This window comes from Astatotilapia calliptera, chromosome 6 (assembly GCF_964374335.1).
Source record: "Astatotilapia calliptera chromosome 6, fAstCal68.1, whole genome shotgun sequence".
NCBI classification, from domain to species: Eukaryota; Metazoa; Chordata; class Actinopteri; order Cichliformes; family Cichlidae; genus Astatotilapia; species Astatotilapia calliptera.
The window spans coordinates 18,141,730-18,164,719 of record NC_137427.1 but is presented as its reverse complement, the minus strand read 5'-3'; the positions used below and the strand labels follow the sequence as shown (position 1 = coordinate 18,164,719).

At 40.3% G+C, this 22,990-nt stretch overlaps 1 protein-coding gene across 8 annotated transcripts in view; it reads right to left on the bottom strand.

Moving 5' to 3' along the window:
- Nucleotides 1–1,522: 1,522 nt before the first annotated feature.
- The window catches only part of atf7ip (activating transcription factor 7 interacting protein), a 31,539-nt gene continuing 10,071 nt past the window's right edge, over nucleotides 1,523–22,990 (bottom strand). For 2 of the 8 annotated variants that reach the window (XM_080302868.1, XM_026170709.2), the window contains exons 2-14: nucleotides 11,010–11,062; nucleotides 9,597–10,112; nucleotides 9,010–9,460; nucleotides 7,968–8,149; nucleotides 7,599–7,736; nucleotides 7,403–7,474; nucleotides 7,242–7,312; nucleotides 5,539–5,603; nucleotides 3,326–4,006; nucleotides 3,136–3,237; nucleotides 2,971–3,048; nucleotides 2,722–2,807; nucleotides 1,523–2,458 (exon numbers count right to left, since the gene is read on the bottom strand). In XM_080302868.1, coding sequence (XP_080158994.1) covers nucleotides 1,997–2,458; nucleotides 2,722–2,807; nucleotides 2,971–3,048; nucleotides 3,136–3,237; nucleotides 3,326–4,006; nucleotides 5,539–5,603; nucleotides 7,242–7,312; nucleotides 7,403–7,474; nucleotides 7,599–7,736; nucleotides 7,968–8,149; nucleotides 9,010–9,460; nucleotides 9,597–10,106 — 2,898 coding nt within the window. In that variant the 5' untranslated portion in view covers nucleotides 10,107–10,112; nucleotides 11,010–11,062 and the 3' untranslated portion in view covers nucleotides 1,523–1,996. Of the gene's footprint in view, nucleotides 2,459–2,721; nucleotides 2,808–2,970; nucleotides 3,049–3,135; nucleotides 3,238–3,325; nucleotides 4,007–5,538; nucleotides 5,604–7,241; nucleotides 7,313–7,402; nucleotides 7,475–7,598; nucleotides 7,737–7,967; nucleotides 8,150–9,009; nucleotides 9,461–9,596; nucleotides 10,113–10,591; nucleotides 10,692–11,009; nucleotides 11,063–22,990 lie in introns of those variants that run through there. The other 6 variants (XM_026170715.2, XM_026170714.2, XM_026170713.2 and 3 more) reach the window with 6 other exon arrangements.

Sequence of the window (22,990 nt, the reverse complement as noted above, 5' to 3'; positions counted from 1 at the left end):
ATCGATGAATGAGGATTTTAGTATGTAGTGCTTTGAGTGTTCGGAGTAGAAAAGCACTTTATAAGAATGAGACTGCACCTCTTCCACCTAGTCTGTTTATAGATCCTCATCCGAGACATGCCAACGTCAGTCAGAGCTCATGGCCAGCCAATGTACACAGTTTGTCTCAGTCTGAGCTAGTTTCTACTTCCCTTTCTTCCAGACATTGCATTGCCAGTTTCCTGGAGACATGAGACTGTCTTGTTGTTAAAATTCCAAACCAGATCATCTACCAGCCTGGCAATTTTCTTTACCAGAATGGTTCGTTTCAGTTCCTCTTTCCGCTAAGACTAAAATCAAGTGTATTCTTCTTTTGACCAGCTTCCACAGGTCAAAGCCCAAGAACTCTTTAACGAGGCAGTCTGAGAATCAATTTCTGCTTTGATTTTAATGGGGCTGTGCAGCTAGTCCCACTAGAGAAGGATAGGTAGCACATTTGAGCAGTGGTTAGCGCACTGTCGCCTCACAGAAACAAGGTTCTCTGCTTGAACGTTATGGTCAGCCGTGCACTCTGCATGTTCTCCATGTGGTTCATTGGGTTTCCATTTGCAGTCCAGAGACAGCTTTGTTAAGGTTAAGTAGCATCTCCAAATTATCTGTCGCTCAATTCATCTTAGAGAGGGCTCCAGCCCAGCTGTTTAAAATAAATGGACTAGTGGATGGCTTCAGGGACCAATCTTAAAACCAGCCAGCCAGCCTTGTGCCAAAATAACGGAGTGGTTACAGCTGTTTAAAGCATTTCAATAATCCTCTTGATGCCTTCACAAGGATTTATCCAAATAGTTGTTCTGATCTTGTTCTCGCATTTGAAGAACACCAGTATAAGACATCCACTGAGTCACAGGACTGCCATCTGACAAGGTTTATTGTGCACATTCAGAGACAATAACATAACCTTTTTGATTTTGGTCCCCACATGACTATATTTTCTGTATCCTGTTACCAAAGTCCATGTCTTTGTTAGGCATTGGTTTTCTGCTTTGTGGTTTCTGTATGGTCCGAGCCACACAGGCTTAATGTCCACTCTGTAATCATCCGGCAACCACTGGTAATGAGGTTAAAAAAAAATAAAATAAAATAAAAAAAAATTATATATATACATATATATATATATATATGCTTTGACATCGATTGCTGAAGCCTCATTCACATAGGCCTAGGGATCAGTCAGTGATCCACTGGCAACCCCAGGTTGTTTAGGAAAAGTATGTATCCCACAACCAGCTGGTGAGTGGTTGCTGGCAGTCGCCACTGTGTCGGTGACGATTTGTCTGCACCAATTGGGCAATCACAAGAACGTTGTGGATGCAGCACTCTTTGAAACAGATTTCACATAGCATCACCCACAAACCTCTATGAACAACTTGCCAATCCTATGGGAACTACAAAGGAGTCATCCAGGCTCTCTAGGCCTAGGTGACTAAAGTCTAACTGCAGAGGAGTGCTATGGCATTAAATACAGAATATTTAACCTGTCGCTGACTTTAATAAAACCTCTTTATTATGCTTGTGAAAGTCTGGTTGCCAGACAAAACTTACAAAAGTTATCATTCTGTTTCTACCACACATTTATACATTTCTGTGCAATTTAGTTTACATGGAAAAAAAAAATCCTGTCAAGTAAAAGAGGAAGAAAAAAAAAAGAAAAAAAAAAGATCTGGGTCTGAAGATCAGGAGCGAACAACACAAATACCTGATCTGGCAGGAGGGGCAAACTTTTTCAACTTATATACACAACAGCTTAAGTCACAAAAAACACATTACATATGATGAGTCAGACAAAACCAACCGTTTGCCACTTGAACTCTCCAAGTCAGTTTGTTGCCCAGTTGTTATGTGGGAAGACATTTACAGGTGTTTGTTTTTGTCCAGCGTACAATATTTCAGTTCCTAACACAAAACAGGTGAAAAGTCATAAACTATCAAAGGCAAAACGCTATGTCTTTTCTGTAACGGTTCAACTAGAGCTGGAACTGATGACATTTGTGCACTGAGGTTCGCAGAAAGAGCCAAAGCGCCCATATACATCTTTGGCTCGAACAGCAAAGTGATACGTGGAGCCAGACTGGAACTGGGTCAGCGTACAGGCCATAGGCAGTGGAAGGGCCTTCACCTCCCCAATTTTCTTCCAGTGCTGCTGAGATGCATTGCTGTTAGAGTTATCTTGATGAAAGGCATAAAGGTGATAGCTTTCTACAGCTGCGCAGGTCCGATCAACTTCTCCAACACACCAGGAGAGCACTATACCAGTCTGACTCTGCACCAGCTTTAGCTGAGGTTGTTGAGGAGGTGAGGTCCGTTCAGCCTCTGGGGGTAAGCGTGATGGTGCGGGTGCAGGAGGGAGCGGTGGAAGCGCCATGCTGGAGCCTCGAGTTGGTGTAGTAGTAGTGGTTACACTGCGGGATTTTAATGGAGTATCCTGCAAAAAAAGAAATCTGGTGTCACAGCTTGTTCTTTCCTTTTAGTTGTGGCAAAAGGATCATTCGTGCTTGGATAACTCCCAAAACAGCTAACAGCTGTAGTTTTCAACAGAGAAAAATCTAATAATAGCTTTAGAAACCAACCATCAGCAAATCATGTTAAAATAACAATTCACCAAGACTTAAACATTGAAGTTACAGAACAGAAAAGTAGTGAAGTGCCTGTGTGAGAAATATTTAGAATCCAGTTCTAAAAGCTCACCACCACTGGGGGGCGGTGATGTACTGTCAACTGAGGATTGCCAGAACTGTTCTGATTGCTTAGAGGGGATGCTCTTGCTCCTGTATCTGAAAACAAAAACAAAAGCAAACAAAACAAGAAACTCAGATTATATGTATAAGTTAGAATTAAAGCACAGGATACATATGCATAGGCATCTGCCTAAATTACTAGATACTTTATAATTTGCCAGAGTGATAAAATTTGTTTAGTGTAATTTGGTGCTCTTACTGTTGTGGATGCTGATGACTGGGTTAGTGCGTGGGCTCGGTGAGGGAGTTGTAACAGTAGCATTCTTCACTCCAGTCACTGAAAACCATAAAACATAACATAATTAGCCTTAATAACATATATTAGGGGAAGTAAAAACAAAACAAAAAGTTCGCCAACTCTAACCTTGGACATCATCATCGTCCTCGGTGAGGTCAATTACGGAGCCTTTGGGTCGTGCCGCTGGTGCAGCTGCTTTAGATGCAGCGGTTACTGTAACTTGGTTGTCTGAGAAATACAAAACAATCTAAATTTAGTACCAAGTTAAGGAAAATGAAATGTCAGCAGCACCTCCGTGCTCTTCAGTCATCCTCACCTGTCTTTGATGTCAAAGACATCCCCTGTGGAGGTCCCGGAGCAGTGGATCCGGTTGCTGCTGGCCCAGATGTTGTAGGTGAAGAGACTGAAGACATGGCCCCGACTACAGAGACAGACTGAGCTGGTGTCCTGGCCGTGGTCACAGATACCCCAGCATGGGGTGTAGTTATTCCACTTGCACCGCCTTGATACACAGCACGAGCAAGAGAGATCTGGCCAGAGGACATCTGGGCACTGGAGCCATGGAGGGCTGGGACAGTGGCCACGGCTGGTGCCGAGGCTGTGGCTGTGGTCGTGACAGGTGCAGGCTTGAGTATAAACGTGGCGGTAGAAGCAGTGGTTTTGGACTTGTTCAGTGAGCTGGCTGCAGACAAAGACGAGACGGGGATGTTGACCAGTGTCCCTGCCTGGCCGTTCACTGATAAAGGCAACTGGATGAGAAGCGGCTGGCCTGTAGCCATCATGCTACTCCCAGAGGCAGTCTTCAAGAGGAGGGTGCCCGTTTGACTCTGGGTGGTAATGCCAGTGGCCAAGGTGGAGGTGGGATTAGAGTTGGAAGTGATCAGCTGGAGGATAGGGGTCTGCTGAACCATGGCAGTTGAAGTGGAGGTGGGAGTTGGAGCTGAAGCTGCAGCAGGGGCTGAAGCTGCGGCAGGGGTTGCGGTAGGAACTGGAACTACTGGGGGGGGGGAAAGAGACTTGTTAGAAGAGACTTGAAAATATCTGCACAGGGTACACTTTTGCTCAAAAGACTGTCAATCATTTGTTAATTGCTAGTAAAGGTGATGGCAGTTAAAAACCCATCCCAGCATGACATGGACAAAAGATTTTGAGACATCTATGCAAAAATACAACATGCAGACAAATTCAATGACACTTTTCCACACTGCTCCTGGAAAACATGAAAGGTAAGATGACCTATTTTCTGTAATTCTGTCATGGTCAATAAACTTCCAATTACAAACATGGCTTCTTAACAGGAATAAACATTAAAGAGCAGCCAGAAGTTTGATACGCTCACTTTCGCGGTGTTTCTGTAACCAACTCAATTAACATTGCTGAAAATTAAAACTAGGCAATATTTTTTTCCTATATATAATTGGCTACATTGTAAACACTTACTAAGAAGTCGACTGTTTTCTTATTTCTGAAGGTTTCGGTGTATTGTGAAAACTAAATAAAAACAAGACTTCTCCAAAAAAAATTGTGAAAACTAATCAAAATAAAATAAAGAGTGTAGGAGAAAGTTTAGTACTTATAATGTTTGGTAAAAATTGTATCCATTTTCAGAAAGTTCAGTGTTTTTTGATTCTAACTGCTGTACTGATTTTCTTAAATCTTGTCTCGGACATAAATAATTATAAAGATCCAAACTAAGTGTAAAACAAATAAATACTAAAACAAACTAACTAGACGGAATTTTAAACAAAAGGTTAAAATGAAAGAAAAATAAAAACTAATTAGAAAATACAGAACTATAATAACTATAACACTTTCCTGAAGAAAAAAACAAAAAATAAAGAATAAAAAAAGAGGCTTTGACTCTGCTGTTTACAAAAGTCTCACCACTATTTGCAGCACATGCAGCAGAGTATGCATCAGAACTGAGCAAACTATGGTGCAAAGTTGAGCCATGTCTTCAAAATAACACAACAGTTAGGTTTGTGAAGTAAACTATCAGATCTGCCATAAAGAAATCTGCCAAATCAAACATGCAGGGATCTCTGCTATGGAAACCGCTCATAAATAACGAAGCAGACAAAAGCAACTTTCTGTTGCTAGAAAGTAAATAGATAAGGACAAGTCTAATGTGCCATTTGTTTAACTGTGTAAGTATGCATTAGGGATATAGTATACTTTGTCTATTATTTGAAGATCACTCTAAACTGTTCTGAAATGACTGCATTGTTGTGTCAAATCCTAGCTTTATCTGTCACAGCTTGCACTGGATCCCATTTTCATTTATTGTTTAGCCAATACACCAATACCTGAATTTGTACTACCTAAAACCTGGGAATAGGTCCCAAATATCCAACACTGGTCAGGCTTCAAGTACACACAAAGAACGAACAACATGCAAACCCACATGAAGAAAAAAGCTAAAGTTTCAAAACTCCCACAAGAAGCCATTAATTCTGTGAAAGAACAAACAAACAAAACGTACACAACATTTACCATAAAAAAAATTAAAGACAGATCTTTGTTACTCACTTGCTGTGCTGGATGAAGAAACAGTTGTGGATGTCTGCTTTACCTCCATGGAAGTCCAGCCTGGCCTGTTTAGAAAGATTGCTGATACTTAGAGTTGTTGACACTTGAAGTTGCTTATGTCCTTTACAGGATGAAGAGTGAATGAGGTAAGGTGTTGACATTTAGATTTATTCCATGTAACACAGTCATCTTTGTGGTAGGAACGAGAATCAAACTTAAAGCGTGTGTCCGAGTTTTCACAAAATCATTCATCGGTATTTAACTGCAGTTCGCTCTCTTCAAGCATGGTGCCAACTTCACAAAGTCTGTCAGCAGAGATTAATATCCTTTTCAACATGATAATTTTTAAGAACACCTACAAAGATCTAAGTGACTGGAGGGTGATATTTTGACAAAATGTTTATATATGTTCTACCACGAATAATGACAATTGTCCCAGTATGCTTCAGTTCCTGTGGCGTTCAAGCGTCAAAATGACATGCCAGTTCTTTCCTCGTACTCTCGAAAAAACTCCGGCCTTCTCTTTACTCGCAGTATTTCATTGATAACGTCTCGAATTTCTCTCCACTTCTCACAAGACAGCACAGGAAATCGACGCTCAATGTACATCCTCATCGCCCTCCTCAAGTTTACGGGCAAGGCCTCTTTGCCCAATAATCCAACGTAGTTGACCTTTGCGACCCAGTCACAGTAGACATCGTATGGCACTAAGTAGCGGAAAATGTACGAGGCGTAGCGGTCAGGTCTTGGGTTCCCTGAGCTTCTCTTGCAGTTGTGGTAGAGCACGTTTTCCAAGTGCGAGGGAATCGTGCGGAGTTTAATGTCTGCTCTGCATTTCCCTTCATTGTACTCTGCCAGCTTTCTCGCCATGGCAACATGGCGGGACATATCTGCTTCCTCTTCCTCCTCCATTTCCTCGTCTTCTCCCTCCATCTTGACAGACAGTGCCGGAGTCTTATCAACAGAGGGCACCAATCCCTCTCTGGGCACCTCAGGCTGCGGCTCTATTGTCTGTCGACGGAGCACGCTGTTGGGAGGAGAGGTGCAGTTTTAACTACACTCTGCACTGCCTGAAGAAACGCTCAGGCTTCATATTGTAGAACGTCACAAGACTCAGGACCTGGACCCATGTGGGGTTACTTTGCAGGTGCAAAACACACACTGGGGCATGTGTTTGTTTATTCCAAACAAGTCTTTAGAAATATTTGGAGCGAAATTAAGACTTTCAAAAAGATGGTCCTGACAAACCGAACAAGGGACATGGATTCTTGTTTCCAAAAAAGTATGGATTTAGAGGACGTAAAGATTGATATTCTGTCCATTTGTTTGTAATCTAGTGATTACACTTAGCAACCCGGGACAATGTCAACTATTCACAGTGTAACGGTTTCGTGTGTAGTAAGTACTTGCTTTAGTCCGGTATTGTCACGTTCATACAAAAGCAAAATTATATTCACACAAAATATCATCATGCACAAACTGCTGTATGATTCAAAGATTACATGTTTAAATACACTGATGCTGTCAGTTTTGAAACCTCAAAATCAGACTGACAAGTGGACTGTCAAAAGGTGTTAACTTCCACTGAAGGGACTAAAATGTCTTTTAAAAAAGCCATGGAGATTTGCCTCTCAAATACATGACTTAACATACAAAGCATAGCTGACAGGGATCTAGACTGAAAATGAGTCCTGAACACTTACCGCTGAGCTTGAGGGTTATTCGTAACCGCTGCCGTTTTGGCAGCAGTAGCAGCAGCAACAGCAGCAAGTGCCTGTAGAAAACAAATAAGAAGTTTCAACATTTTTCATCACCTGCATGCCAAATGGAAACATTTTAACAAGTTACAAAAAAAACATCTTACCTCCTGTTTCCTTTTATTCTCCGATACCTGATTAGCCTCTCCAAACTTTTTTGATAGTCGGGCAATCTTGGCCTGAAGAGAAACACCAAGTAGACTTTAGATACTTGTCAAATGGAAGCAGAGCATCTTCCAATGCCCAACATGTTCTCCTTATGGGACAAATTTAATTTCACATAAAAAGTTAACCTGCACTCACTTGGAGTGTGTTAATGGCAGCTTGGTGTTTAGTGGCGCAGTCAATTTTGTCTACTCTGTCCTTCAGCTCTTGGAAATGTTTGTCGAAAATGGTGAGCTCCAACACCTTCAATCGCTCCTCCACTAACTGCTGCACAATCTGCGAAGAAGAATGAGGTGAAAGGGATGAAATGTTAGGAAAATTGGTGAAGAGAAACTTATATTTATCCAAGCTCAGCTATATCAGTCAAAATTATTATAATTAAGGCCACAGAGCACTGTGAAAAAAATGAAGTCGGCATCAATTATGCTGTATGTGTGAATGGATTTAATGCAACCAGTGTTTAAAAGCTATTAGAGTAAAAGCATATCTGAATACTCGAATACAAACCTTCCCGAGTTTATGATGACTGCCAGCTTTTGTAGTAATTTTAAGTTCCAGTTGGGCCTCCAACTCCTCACGGTCCATCTTGGGCCTCTTACCCTCTATTTTTACAGTTTGCCCATCTTTTTCAGAGCCCTCCGATAAAGTGCGTTTCAGTCCCGAGGTTGAGCTCCTCTCCTCTTTCACTGCTTAGCAAACAAAGACAAACACCAAAATATTTAAACTTAACACAGAACCAGTAACAGTTACTTTCAATAAGAACATTTGTTGGGTCTCCCTTTCAGTGACCCGGGGCCCTCAAAAAGAACTGCATACCTCTGAAGGCTTTATTTTCTGTTTCTATTGATACTGCCATTATGAACGCTGAAGTTATGTAAAAGCTGATCAGAGGTTAGTTAGTAATTGAATCAAAGGCATGTCCTAATATAAACTGAGTCCATATTCATATGGACTTTACCAGTGGTTCCTTACTCTGTGACGCCGTTTTTACAAGCTAGCAATAAGAGCCGTTGTTTACATGGTTAACATTTTTCCAGTGTTTACACCTGGTGTTTTTTTCTTCTTCTGTTTGTTTGACCAATCAGCATATGAACTGAAGTCTAAACGAATCCCTGTAAACTTACAAAGGGTCCTCTTGTGCTGGATGAGTCCCTACCCTCAAGTAAAAACAACACCAAATATAGAGTACTAACTGCAATCTTTTCCTACTCCTGCAGTCACACAGAAAAAAGGCACAACTTCCTCCAACTCCAAGAACTGCGAAAGAGTTCCACGTATCAAACTGCAATATCATCCAGGAAATTTATTGCAGTAAAATCCTCAAATGATAAATTTCCTGTGACAATTTTCCGAAAAAGAAACCACCCAACTTTTCCCTTCAGGATCAGAGGAAGCCGATTTATCCCATGGTAAAGTATGCAAGGATTCTGCATTCTGACTTGAAATCTTATCAAATCATTTATGTTTTGAGTACAGTGTTACATTATCCTATTCACATGTCATGTAGTATATAATTGCTTTTTGCGTTGCAACATCCACCATCTCATACCTGTATCAGATGGTGGAGTGGACGATGGTCGAGATGGCTTTGAGGCTTGTCCCACATTAGTTTTTTCCTTTTTGGGCTCCACTTTTACAGAGCCCACCTCCATCTTTTCCTCACACGTCAAGCCTTTCTTCACATCCGCTTTGTCAGTCTCTTCTTCTTTTATGTCATCTTTGATTTCCACTGATTGTTTTTGGTCCGCACAAGAAGAAGCTGGATTGGGTATAGAGCAAGAAGATGAGGAAGAATCGGAAGTGGTACATTTAGGAGAAGAAGGCTTTTCATCTGGTACTTTGGCTGTGGAAGCCTCAGTGTCCATTTCCTTTGTAGTGTCACTATCTGTTTCCATTGGTTCTGTGAAGTCAGATACTGCAGGTGGCACAGGTGTATCCAAACCTTTCAGTGGGTCCACTGCCAAATCTACAGCTGGGTCCTCTTCTACAGTGTGGTCCTCCTGAGAAAATTAAAAATGATAACCAATTAAACGTTTTTCGGGCTCTCCACTTTCAATACGAACTACAGTATAAACTAATTTTTTTAAATAAATATAAAGGTATCTGACAGTTTTGTTCATGTTTCCATGCATTTACCTTCTTCTTTTCCTCAGCTGGGATCACCTCAGTGTCTTTTTCCTGTTGTCCCTTGCAGTCTGTTCTAGCTGTGACAGGTTCACTTGATGATGATGGTGTGCCATCTTTCTTCTCATCTTCTTCTACCTTTTTCAGTTCAAAATTTAGAGGATCCACTGGTGATCTCGGAGCAGTCATTTCTTCGAGTCCTTTTGGACTTGAAGAGGGAGGGGAAGGAGACAAATTTAGGGACAGGGACGGTGTGGGAGAGCTCAGAGCGGTCGGAGAGACGGGTGGTGTAGTCTGGGGAGTGTTCAAGTCCAGGATGTTGTTTTGCTCTTTGTCGCCCACTTTTTGTCCGTCCTCTTTATGTGTTCCATTCATCAGAGGTGGTGGAGATGGGTTGGACAAACTTGTACCCACAGTGAGCAAAGTGCTGTGCAGGTTCTCCAGCTGATGTCTATCACTGATCTTCATGGTTTTCCTGGCGCGGAAAATCTTCTTCTTCTCTTCTGTCACAATAACTTCCATCTTTGCCTGTGGAGTAGAGATAATAGATAACATGCATTCAGAAGGGATTAATGAGAACAGACAACACCCAGAGCTGTAAAAGTTAATGGCACAGTGTCTTCCGCTAATTAACCTTTCCTGATTCTGATCTTTACGCATTGCACAGTATTGGGTGCACCGTTTCCGAGAAAACACTAGAGGACACTGCAGAGCTCTTTGGCATTAGCTTTTTCTTTCTGGAAGGTTCTTCTGTCACAGCTGTCTCTGCACCAAACTGATGGTTCCTTAGCAGCCCGTTCCTTTACTACAAATTTAACTCAGCATCCAAGCCAAATCACACTCATCCATCTGATTACACATTGCTTCATCTGTCCTACAGTGACTTAAGTCAACAAGCAGCTCAGTAAGCCAGGAAACCTTTTTTCATGGTAGTCAGAAAAGCTAAACTTGCTTCTGCAAATCCCCTCTACCTCACTTTTCTGAAAAACTACGGATTTCATGTTTACCTAAGCCCCAATCCTGAGAACAGAAGTGGCACGAGTTAACAACAGCAGCAGCTCAACCTTCCTCCCATCCCCCCATCCTCCTATTGGTTCCCTCGTCAGCAAATCAGAACGGACCCATTCAGGCTGTGCTGGCAGCAGCAAAAGGGTTATGCAAAACATGAAGGACTTTCCGTATAGTTGTGATTGTTGTGCACAATTTACTGTTAAGGCTAGTTGTCACATTCTACAAGGATTCATTTCATGTCTACTTATTTTATATGCGTGGAAGCATGTGTTGATTTTACCTTCATTTTATGGGTGTCAGAAGTAAAAATGAACCTGAGCTGTGTGCAGGAGATACTTTACTTGCAGTAATTTTCTTCTTTTACACTCATGTGTTATAATATTAAGTAGCATAGAAAAAGTATTTAGAACTCACCTTCAAGCCAAAGGGTTCCTGACAATGGACTTAATACAGGACTTGTCGACAACCTGAAGGACAAATGAGAATAATTTGTTAGCAAATGTCTTAGTAACTTGAGCTCTAACTGTCTCTTTGGCTTCAAAGTGATATATTTTTCCAGGTCAATATGAATTGCATCAACTAAAAGTGCAATTATGTCAATTACTGTATTTTTTAACATACTTATTTATATCCAGATTTAAAATAGCATACAGTAAAGTAGACTAAGGACACTAAATCCCGGATTTTGATAAGACTGATGCTTCTTCCTTACATTTGTTTCTGCAGTGTAAAATTATCGGTCGTGACCAGCTTTCGCTTACTCGTGCTGGTAAAGCAAATGAAATTGCCTTAATTTGGAATTTTTTAGGAATAGTATTTATGACGTGACAAAACTCGAAACTATTTTTTTTTCAAAATTCAGTAACTCACAAGGCAAAAATTACTCAAAGGTAAACACAATAACGTAATATCACAATTATATTTTGGGCGATTATTCAGTTATCTGCAAGCAAGAGGCTTAAGAAGAACACCAATAGAGTGGTGACAAACTGGTGAAGGTCGCCAAAGTGGTGACAAACACACAAAAGGTTAACACAAAAGGACGCAAAACAGGAAAGTGGTTTGCCAGAATGATGGACAGAAAAAGATGTTTTACTGCAGAAAGGTTGAACTTAAAAAAAAACCCAAAAAACAAAACATAATTATGTACAGGTAAGAAGAAAAAAACAAAAACATGCAGTCACTGACAGTTTTGTTATATTTTTGGTCTTATTTTTCCCCCAGCTGCTAAGATCAGACTGTCGCTTCTAGTGGTAAAAAGCAAAAACAGACATTCAGATGGTAGGAACCTCAAACAGCCATGTCTTTATACTGGTTTCAGTGCAAAAAACACAACATAAAAAGTGGTTACTACATGAGAAACCTTTAAACTCCGACCAGGAATGAGCAGTAAGCCGTGTCAGTTTCACACTGTAAACTTGGTTAGCTTTACTGCTACTGCAGTACTCACATGGTGCAGAGAGAACCGAGGGAAAACAGCCTCAACTTGCAAAAATCTCTCATTTAGCCTTGTGTATGTTGAAGCTTAGCAGGCTGCCACATGTATATGGAAAAACACAAAGACTAATGTGGACTGAGCGTATAGCTCCAGCTTTAATGCTGAGCAGCACAGTGAGATGTTTGTACACACGTTCAATATGTTAGGCCTTCCCTACTCTGTTTTTACATGAGCATGCATGTTTCTTGCTGTTTTCCTTCCTATTGTTCTAAAAATAAGTAAGGCAGCATTTCAATACAATTGCCTAAAAAAGATCTGACCTGAAAAACAAGAAGAATCAGAAAAAAAAAACTCCTAAAAAAGCGTTCACAAATATGTGGAGCAGTGAAAACTGCAAGAACAATTATTGGTTTGCTTCACATTCCAGTGTTACTGCACACTGCGCAGAGCCGACTATCCCCCTCCCCCGTCCCACGGCCTCATTTACTGCTCCTGGATTTAGTGCAGGAACTCAAAATGGCCGCTGGATCTGTTGTTTAATGTCAGCCCGAGCTCTCAGTAGCTAGCTGAGAAGGATTCTCATTCAGGTGTATCAGGTTGCAGCACAACTCTGCTTAGCAAGAGTTTTCTATTCAGCCTGACACTTCGGCAAGCTGTCACATTGTGAACAAATTGTAGAACATTTAAAGAAAGTGCTAATTAAGCCAAACATAATCTCAGTTATTTGCTGATAATATTATTAAAGTGATCTTTAAATCCAACCTTTTTATTGCTATAAAACAAGCAGAAAAAGTATTGAGTCGATTTTGTCAGGTTTTATTATTAATCATTGTTATGGTCTTTAAAAATGTACACAGACTGTAAAAAAGCGCAGTTCTGTGTATAAACGCTCAGTGCATAGATTTTTAATAGTTGCTTGCAGCTACGAGAACTAGTCATCTTGCCCCTGTAAAGTGCAGAAAGCAGTCATAACATGTATGAGTAGCATCAGGGTGTGGCATTTAATCTTCACTCCAAATTAGGCCAAAAAAGGTAAACACTATTTTTAAAAAAATTATTTATCCTAAATCAGCAGAAACAGCACAACGTTAATCAAACTTCACACAACAGAAACCCATAGGAAAGCCAACACATGAAGGTTTATAGATTGGAATTCAAATCACTAAATGACGATTCATACAAGTTGTGAATGTTTCCCAAGAGAGAATCCACTGACTACTGAAACAGCAGACACCCACTGTTTCTGTGTCCTTAAAAACACAACTATGTGATTAAACCGAGTTCAAGGATCTTACTATGCACAGATGCACTTTTTAATTTAACACTTGCGTTTTATTTTTGCAATGTTTTCTAAGCCAGGCTATGACTAACAGCTTACTAAATATGAACAGCAACTGCTTCATTTATTTGAAGCTACAGAGGGTGCATCAAAGGAAAGAGCCATGGAGAGATATTCAGACTCCATCCTTGGACTTAAACAAATCTTTACTCCAAGTTACAAAATAGCTGCTCATTCCTTTAGAAGTATTCCTTGAAACTCACTGTGTCAGCCCCCGATAAGCGGTCATTAAACTGCCGATTACAAACTCTGTCAATCTCGACTACAAGCATAACTACTTCCAAATAAAGCAGAAGCAAGGTCACTTGCTTTGAGAGACTGGAGAGGAGTTTGTGTTGCAGCAAGAAAACCTCTAACCTTCTTCAGTCTTTTAGCAGCCAAGCAAACAATCAAGACTTGACATTCATACTTTGTGGTTACATGCAACATCAAAACCTTCTCTTTCAGAACATGGAAGAACATCGCTGGTACAGATGGAAGACACGGTCATACTTAATGACATCTTGATCATCAGTTTTCAAGACAACATAAGACAACCTGGCTTAACATCTTGGCCTTTCCACCAACACACGCTGTCGAGCATGTTTGTGACGAAGCGCGAAGTTATTCATCGTCACATCTCTGGCTGACCTACAGATTTCAGTTAATGTTAAATCCCTCGTTACTTTGTTTGTTTGTCCACTGTGCACCATTAAACACTAGAAACAGTGTGTGAGTGTACCACGGGTCAGCATGAACAAATAAACCAGTGAGTTCAAAGAAAACACACGTGTTTATCAGCAACTCAAGCCAAGAAAGCCCGCTTTGGACTAAGACAACACAGTTGGGCAGCTGTGTTATTACAGTATATTGTTATTTGAGATTTACAACTTACATTTTGAGGGGATGATGACAGACTGTCGAAATGCTACCTTTTTGAGTGAAGTAAAAAATCTTTCTTTCTATTAAAATAAAACATAATTAAAAGATCTTCTAGATCTTCAAGTTAAAAAATCTCATTAGGAGAACTTGAGATCTCTTAAAAAGACGTCAACTTAAATAACAGAGAGACTCTAACTGTTGAAATACTTTAAAAACTAATTTAAAAACCCACAATTTAAAAGCAGGTTATGTAGGATTGGGGCCTACTGACTGTGAAGCAGGCACTGGGTAAGAGGCCAACAGCAGACTACAAAAGAGAGGAGGGGCTCAGTTAGGACCAGTCCATCAAGCACATTGCAGTCATATAAAGTCTTTATAAAGTCTGTACTAGCTATTAATTAAACCATTTTCAAATGAAAAGCCTGTTGAGCACTCCTGACACAGCAACGTGTCTTGTTGCATAACATGAGCCGCTAAATTTTTTCCTCCCTTCCTGCTGTCACAGTAGCAAGATTTATTTACAGCTTGCCATAAATACATGCAAGTTTAATCCTTTTATCATTTTTAAATGTAGCGTAGTGATTATCAAGGCAAGGCAAGTTTATTTGTATAGCACAATTCAACAACAAGGTGATTCAAAGTGACAACACTAGCTAGCAGCGCACAGACAGAGGGAAAGTACCCTGCACAGACTGTTGCATGGCAACACCCATCCCCCAACTCTAGCACAAACTAGTCCACTGTATGGAAATCTACAGCCAGCACGGGACAAACCATTTTAACAAAGGGCAGGGGGGGGGGATCTGTCCTTTTATTAAAAACATCACCGGCAGAGGACATTTATGATGAAAAGGTTAAGGGCATTATGTTTATTTGAAAGCACAGTATTTTATGCTGTTCTGTGCTTGCAGTGTTAAAAATATTAAACTGTTTCAATCCACTGTTTTTATGCAATTAAAAATATTAAGCCCTTTCAGGGAAAATTTTACTGCTCCCTCTGGGCTCTCTGCTAAATCTTTGATAGAATTAATCTGAACTGGATACATATATGATCGGCCATGGTTTACTCCAATAACCTGAGGACTTGCTGTTCTTGAGCTGAGCACCGTGTTAGCCACAGTTTTCAACGCTCTCTAATGACTCCTGAGGACCGGAGTCAGACTGTAACATAATCTCACAGGACTCTTCTTGGCCATGCTAAATGCCACACTTTCACACAAAATGTTGAATTTATTAGAAACCAGGGAGGGGGAAACAATAGCTGTTTTAAATTCTTTCCATCGCATAAGTATTTACAGGCGGTGCACTAGTACCTTAGGGATAGGTCTCACAGAAAGCAGTAATTTTGTAATGTTTTCCTCAAGACAAAACATGCAAAAAAAAAAAAAACCCTCCAAAAAACCTTAAATAAACATGAATTCATATTGTTCAGATATAAACAATTTAAGCCATGTATAATGTAGACAGTGTGCACACGCTAATCAGGATCACATTTCCTTTCTGTTCAGTGATAAGATGACCATACATTTGCAGGATGTGTTAAGATCCGATGAAAGGTAGAGGCACCAAAAGGTTTACTGATTTTTTTTAATTTGTTGAAATATTTCAAAACCTAGAGCCCTGCACCATCTCCACAGACATCCTTTGGCTTAGTATTCACTGTATTCACACTTTCAAAACAGAACTGGAAAAAAAAAAAAAACTAAACCTTTAGACTGTTAAGGCTGAAACTGAAAATCAAACTGAGTGGACCAAACAAACCCAAACAGCTCAATGCGCCAAATCTCTAAAAAAAAAAAAAATTAACAAAAGCCTCAATACTAAACAATGATAGAAATTATTTTTTTGTATGTGTTCACCTTTATCAGGATGACTCTAGAAAATATGGCATCCACTGAAGGTCAGATAAATTACTGAGCAGAGGACGATCAAAGGTAAAGGGGAGGAGTCTATGTTTTTCCTCTAAAGCTACTACGCAGTCTGTGCTAAAGACAAACCAAACAGTAAAAAAAAAAAAAGTTAAAAAAGAAGTGACATTACATTATATATACACAACCAAATGAAAAGCAACAACACAGAAAACAAATAAAGTCACTAACACAACAAAAAGCAGCACAATGTGCACTTTAGTCTCAGCTTAGCTAGCACTGCACAACCAGCGCTAAATTGCACACTTTCGACACTCAACCTAGAACAAGCTGAAGCCACCCTCCCCCTCTCTCCATCTGTCTCTTTCACACAGACAGACACACACACACACACACACACACACACACACACACACACACACAGAGAGAGAGAAAGGCGCTCTCTCTGGAACAGCCTCTCCCTCTTGCTCATGGGCTGAACCATTCTGCTGTAGGGCGGAAGTGGGGGTGGGGCGTTCAAACAAAGAAAATTTTACTTTATTTCTTTTTGAAGTAATACTGCACTTTCAGAATTACCAAGGGAAAACCAGAAGTTTTTTTTGGTTTTATCTAAAATACTACCGCTAGAATGTTCTAGACCCGCTGAAACGTCTTTAATGTCTTCCTAAAACATATCAAACAAGCCAGTTAAGCAATTTTGTACCAAACTGTGTATACAGTCTATTGTTTTTATTGAATGTTAAAAGATTATCTCAGCAAAAAAGGAAAGAAAGTGTGTGTATATATCTTTTATTGAGAATAAATGGTGCTTTCTTAGCCCCAAAGTATCATGCTAGCTGCATCCAGTAAGAAAAAAAAAAAAAAAAAAAGAGAGAGCAGAGTCTGACACAATAAGCAGCCTCTACCCGCCCAGCCTCTCCCTCAGCAGGGAGGGCTGCTGTTAAATGAGACTAAACCATTCCTATGCGGGGGTGGTTCCTCTACTCAAGAGGAACAAAGAACACACACCTAAAAATATAAAATCAAAAGCCTACATGGTTCATTTTTTTAATCACTTGATTCATCAAATTAAAAAGAACTATTTATGGTAATTTCCTGATTTGACACAAAAATGACAAAATAAGATGAAGTAGGATAGAAATACAATTTTATTTAAATTGTCATTCATATTCAACCTGCACCTGTCTTCATCAACAGCCCTCTTGCCAGAGTCAATAAAAGCTTGCAGTGCACTCTTTGCCTAACCCTCCTTTCTTCCATGACAGAAACACAAAATGGCCACCAGCGCTGCTGCGAGGAGCATGCAGAGTACAAGCTGGATCAGATCACATAACAAGCCCCACCCACAAAAAAAGAAGGGGGGAGGGGGGAAAGCAATGCGTATCTGCAGAAATCTTGATATGCATACGTAGATCTTGAGGAAACAGCAAATTTGACGACTGAGTGTTATCTCTGCATGTTAGTGATCTACTGTAAATCCTGGTTTAGCTTATTTTTGTTACAAGAGACCAGAAGTCTTGTGCTCACTTGCTCACTACCACCCTAAGCTAGGATTGAAGAATTAAGAAAATCTCGACAACCTCAAATATTGCTAAATATTTTATAAGTCTGAAGAACTGGGTAATAAAATAACGCCTTTTCTCTTTCAGACTGCCGTATGTCCTTCAACCAGTAAACCTGAGACTTCGCTGTCTAAGCCTGTCAGACACTCAAGATGTTGTTGGTTTTATTTTCTGATTAACTATACACTGAAAAAGCAATTAACTGCTATCTGATATTAGACATTTTTATGAAGGCTAAATACTGTGGTGGGGGGGGGGATAGATGTCAGCCAGTGAGGTCAGAGCCTGCATTCCTACATTACTGCGCAGAATGCGCAGTCTTCCCTTCCCCCACCCTCTCCTCCTGCATCTGGATTCAATGAAACCTAAAATGGCCACGCTGATCTGCTGTGCGCAGGCACACTGAGCTCTTACTGCCTGCTACACCGGCAACAAGATCTCATGTTTAGTAGGAACCACAACAATAACAAAAAAAATCATATGTGGTAAAGTCTGACCAAAACATTTAATGTTAGCTGAAGTGATTTTATATCCTTAAACACAGGAAAAAACTTTCAAAATTCCCCTAAACAGGTAGCAACCTTGGGTCTATGGCTGTCACACAATCTAAAATATTCGTACACAAATTCAATCAAAGCTTTCTTAATATTATAATACTAGGACTCTGAAGCTCCAGTTTCCAACCACAGTGGATGGAAAAGTCAGGTGAACTGGAAAATCTGAATCACCCAGAGGTTTGAGAAAAAGTGCGCGGATGTTTGCTCTGAGATAGTGTATGCATGCCAGGAGAGGTTCCAGTCTGCCAAGACCTTGAACAGGGTGAGATGTATAGAAAACATTTAGATGGATACATTCAAACGTGGACACTTTAGAAGGGAAGAGCACGTCCAATACCAAAACTGTTAAAAGGAAAAAATGTGTTCAAGTACACATGATGGTACTGACGATACTTTCCAGAGAAACAGGTGCAATTACAAGACTTTATCCTTGAACACATTCTCGATATGCTGTCAAATTCATAATTCATCTATAAGTGGATGCAGTCGCAGTTTGAACTCACTCAGCGACAGCAATAAAACTGAACACAGCCCATCAGGTATAGTCTGCCACCTGCCACAGTCAGTTTTTATGCTTTCCTTATGGATTTAGTTTTCACTTTTGTTCAGCAGGCATGTGGACAGATCAACTTGGGGACCAAGCTATTGCCACTATATTTGATCATTCCTCTCTCCAGTGGGATTCCTTTATCTACATATATCCAGCTATTTGCCATCAAGACAGTGTGTGACGTTCCTTTAACTGTTCCCTTAGCTGAAAACCCCAAAGCGCATAGTAATAAAAACAACACGTAAAAAAATAAGGAAATTACAGTAGAAAATATAAATAAAGTAGTCTTGTAGTAGTATTGTAGTAGTAGTATTGTAGAAACCAATTTCTGAAAAGTAGTCAAAAGAAAGGAAATTTCTTTTGACATGATTTTAACTGTTGCGTTTAAAAGCACTGACTTTTTGCCTACCATTTCTCAAACATTGTACGCGTGATTGTGCCTCCCCCCCCTTCTTGTGACAAATTAGACTCCAGCGAGAGCTGGGTAAAAGGAAAAAAGGGAAGAAAACTAGGGAAAGGGTGGGGGTGGGAGAACCAGGAGATCCATGTGAATCAGGCAAGCTGAGCGGGGTTTGTGTAATGACTACAGAAAAATGCTATGGATGGTTACAAATACAAAGTGAAGTACACCATCCACCAAAATAAAGTCGACCTTAAGTTAATTTTAAGGCATTAAATAAACAAAAAATAAACAAAAACAATAACCCCACACTTTTGGTTAACTGCAGAACCAAAACATCTGCATGTAGTTGCTCCATTTTATTTTTTCAAGAGTCTGAAGGCTGTGTGGAATAATTTGAGTTTAGGTCACATTGTATGAAATAGCTACAGCTAGCACACAAAGTCAGAGCCACAGCCTGACAACAGAGCACCGAACCCCTCCCCCACACCTGCAGTCGGCTCTCTGGAGGTTTACAGCCAGGCATGGACTAAACCATTTCAGGAGTAGGGGGGTTCTCATAAAAAGGGAGGGAACTATAAAGATAAATTACAATTTCAAACCTACCTAAATGATTCAGACTCTATAGTTACATATTCAGGTCTAAATAAGTCTATGCTGAACAGGAAAAGATTTGCTGTGTGTTCTAGTCCTTTTGTGGAGGCAGATATTTTACCCTTGGCTTTGAAAGACCTGTTCATTCTCCTTAAGCTTTTTGATCAAATTTTACTTCTGTCTGTTCTGCAATAACTCATCCTTGTTTATGTCTAAAAGTGGGTTTTCTCGGAAGTTTGCTGCGTGGTAATAAAGTCCAGAATTAAGGACTCACAAATCCAGTATTAACAGCTTCCTCCTCTCTGTCTAAAAACAGACATTCAAGCATAAAGAGGCCATGGAACTCACACACTGTTTTCTGTGAAAAACTTTGCAGGACACAGCTAAAATTTCCTGACTCGATAATTTAGACAAGTCAACAAGCTAGCAACTTTGACACTTTTCCATCCCCCACTCTATTCCTTTGATGGGCTGCAGTGAATGCTAGAGCACAAAATGGCTGACTGCCTGAGAATGCCTTTTGTAATTAATATAGCTAGCCTTTCCCCACATACGCCTGTTTAATACCACTCTATTTTAAAAAGAACTATATTTGTTTCTCCCCTCCCTGCTGGTTTGTATAAACAGAAGACTCTTTTTAAGTATAAAAGGAGAAGACATATTCTAATTAACATTCATTGGACCCACAGCAGTAAATGGTCATTTCAATTGCATTTGTTGACATGTTAACATAAATTAGCCAGCTTCATAATTTGACAGTATTTATAGCAAATGTATTTGTTAGCAATGTCTCAAAGTATTCCTATTTGGCTAGGCTACAATAAAATAATAGTATTTGTAAAGTACTAGTACTTTTTCCCATATATTTCTCTCTTTTACTTCTGAAAAATATATTTGTGAAATATTGGTACTTTGTGGGTGGCATGAAGCAACCCACAAGCACACCGAGTATTACAATGGTAACTGTAAGGTAAGAGAGCTAATCCTGCTTTTGCAACTAACTTTCAAGAGAATGCGTTTTCTCGTGTTTAAATTGTTGGATTAATCTAAATCTAAAGCTTGACTGATAAGAAATTAATAGCTGGGAACAACCCTACCTTGCTCCAGATTCTTGCTGGAAGACTCGATGACACTTGGCAGACACCAATACAGATTCAGTGGACTGACTGAAATGATGTATGGACGATGGCACAATCCTAGGCTTAGCCTATTTAGTAAATGTAGTAAAGGCTAGCTCACCTTTATGAACGTGGTTAAAGTCCAAGTGCTCCAAATTAAAGGCGGAGACATTTTCCCTTTCACTAGTTCTACTTCTTATTTAGAACCAAACCTAGCTGGGTCAAGCATACCCATTTCACATTCACATATCAAATATCACATATAATTAAATGTTCAAACTATAATGGCAAGACCTCTTCCCAGTTGAAAAAGCACCAAACCCCTACGCTCCCTCCTGTGATGGGCCCACGTATAGCTTTTAAGTTACCCTGCAAGGCTGAACAGGTGACTGGCCTGTCCCTTAAGTCATGATTTTACTCTGTTGCAGAAGCGAACATCGACAGCTGGAGACCTGACAGTCAAGAAGTCATTCTTGTTATACTTCTTGGACATCAGCTAGAATTCTGCTGCCTGAGGAGCATATGTAGTTGGTGCATTTTAATGTAAATTCTCCATGGACGTGAAACGGGAAAGCACACAAACCCTCATGCTAAACATGTGACTTCAAAATTTATGTAATTGAGATCGGAGCGGACACACTGACAAGGAGAGTATAATTCCTGCTTTAGAGACAGGATGAGGAGCTCAGTCATTCAGGAGAGGTTTAGGGTAGGGACAGTACTCCTCCATGCAAAAGGGGCCCATTGAGATGGCTTGGATGGTTATTCTGACACATCCTAGATGAAGTTTTTCAGGTGTTCCGAGAAGTCCCTGAGATAGACCAAGGACACACCATTAGGTCGCTTGGGAACAGAATCAGCTGAAGGAAGTTACGTTGTAAGTTACGACATAACCAGAAACTCCTTTTAATGCTACACTGTAACCTTGCACACAACCTGACATGGACCTCCTGAGAAATATAACTAACTAGGTTGACAGAGCCCACAACAACTTCAGTGACATGGAAGGCTATGGTGATCTTTCACAGCACCTTGGCCAAGAGCCTTCCATCACAGTTACCAATACTGCAGTAGAATCACGTTTGACAGCAAATTTGTTGTGACTGGAGAAAACAGATTAATGCTCTTAGCAATCGTTGCAGCAGTGGCCTGGTTACTCTGACAAAGGAAACACGGTCGCTAATTTTCTAGTGCTGCAGAATTACGCTGGTTTGTACACCTGTCATCTATTGACTTTCAGGGATGTTTTAAAGTATAACAGGAATCAAGCCTGAAGTCCACTGCCAAGTCCATGTGTTGTTGGTGCATCGTAATGTAATTTGTCCATGGACAATTGCACAACATGGAGAGTTATGCGGACATATGTACCAACCTTTATGTTCACTCACTGAAGATGAAATTCTCAGGCATCAACAGATGGAAAAGGAAAAGGTTATCCAGGCTTTAATCATGATTATACTCTGATGCGGAGCTGAAGACCGGACGGCTAAGTAGCCATTCCTGTTATATTTCTTTGAAATCCGCAGCCTGGGCAGCATGTATAATTAGTACACTGCAAAGTAAGTTTTCTGCGGATGAGTCCCTATGGTCACAAAAAACAAGAAGGCACATGGGTGTCCGAATGGACCCTCGAGCTAACTGCCTTATGACAAAATTTCCTTCAGTAGATATATAGTAGTCAACTAATCATTGCTGTTTTCACTACTCTCTATCAGAGTTACTAGTCGTTTGAATAAATTGTTAAAATTTTAATAGATTCCCAATCCCATGAAATGATTGTGTCCTAAATGTAATGCAGTCACCTGCCACAAGATGGTGCATAGTTGTTTAGAAACACCTTACATTTGTTAATTTAGGTCTGATCTTTTTGTTAACAAAATTAGAATGAGATCACAGATACAGGCCATGGAAATTAGCTTTCTCCGAAGCATGGATAAGCTTTCCCTTCGTGATCGGGTGAGGAGTTTGTCATCTGAGAGGGGTTCAGAGTAGAGCCCCTACACCTCCACATTGAGACATCTGTCATCTCCTGGGTAAGGTATTCCGGCCAGGAACCTGCCGGGAGAAGGCACAGGCGTACACCCAAGATATGCTGGAGAGATTACGTC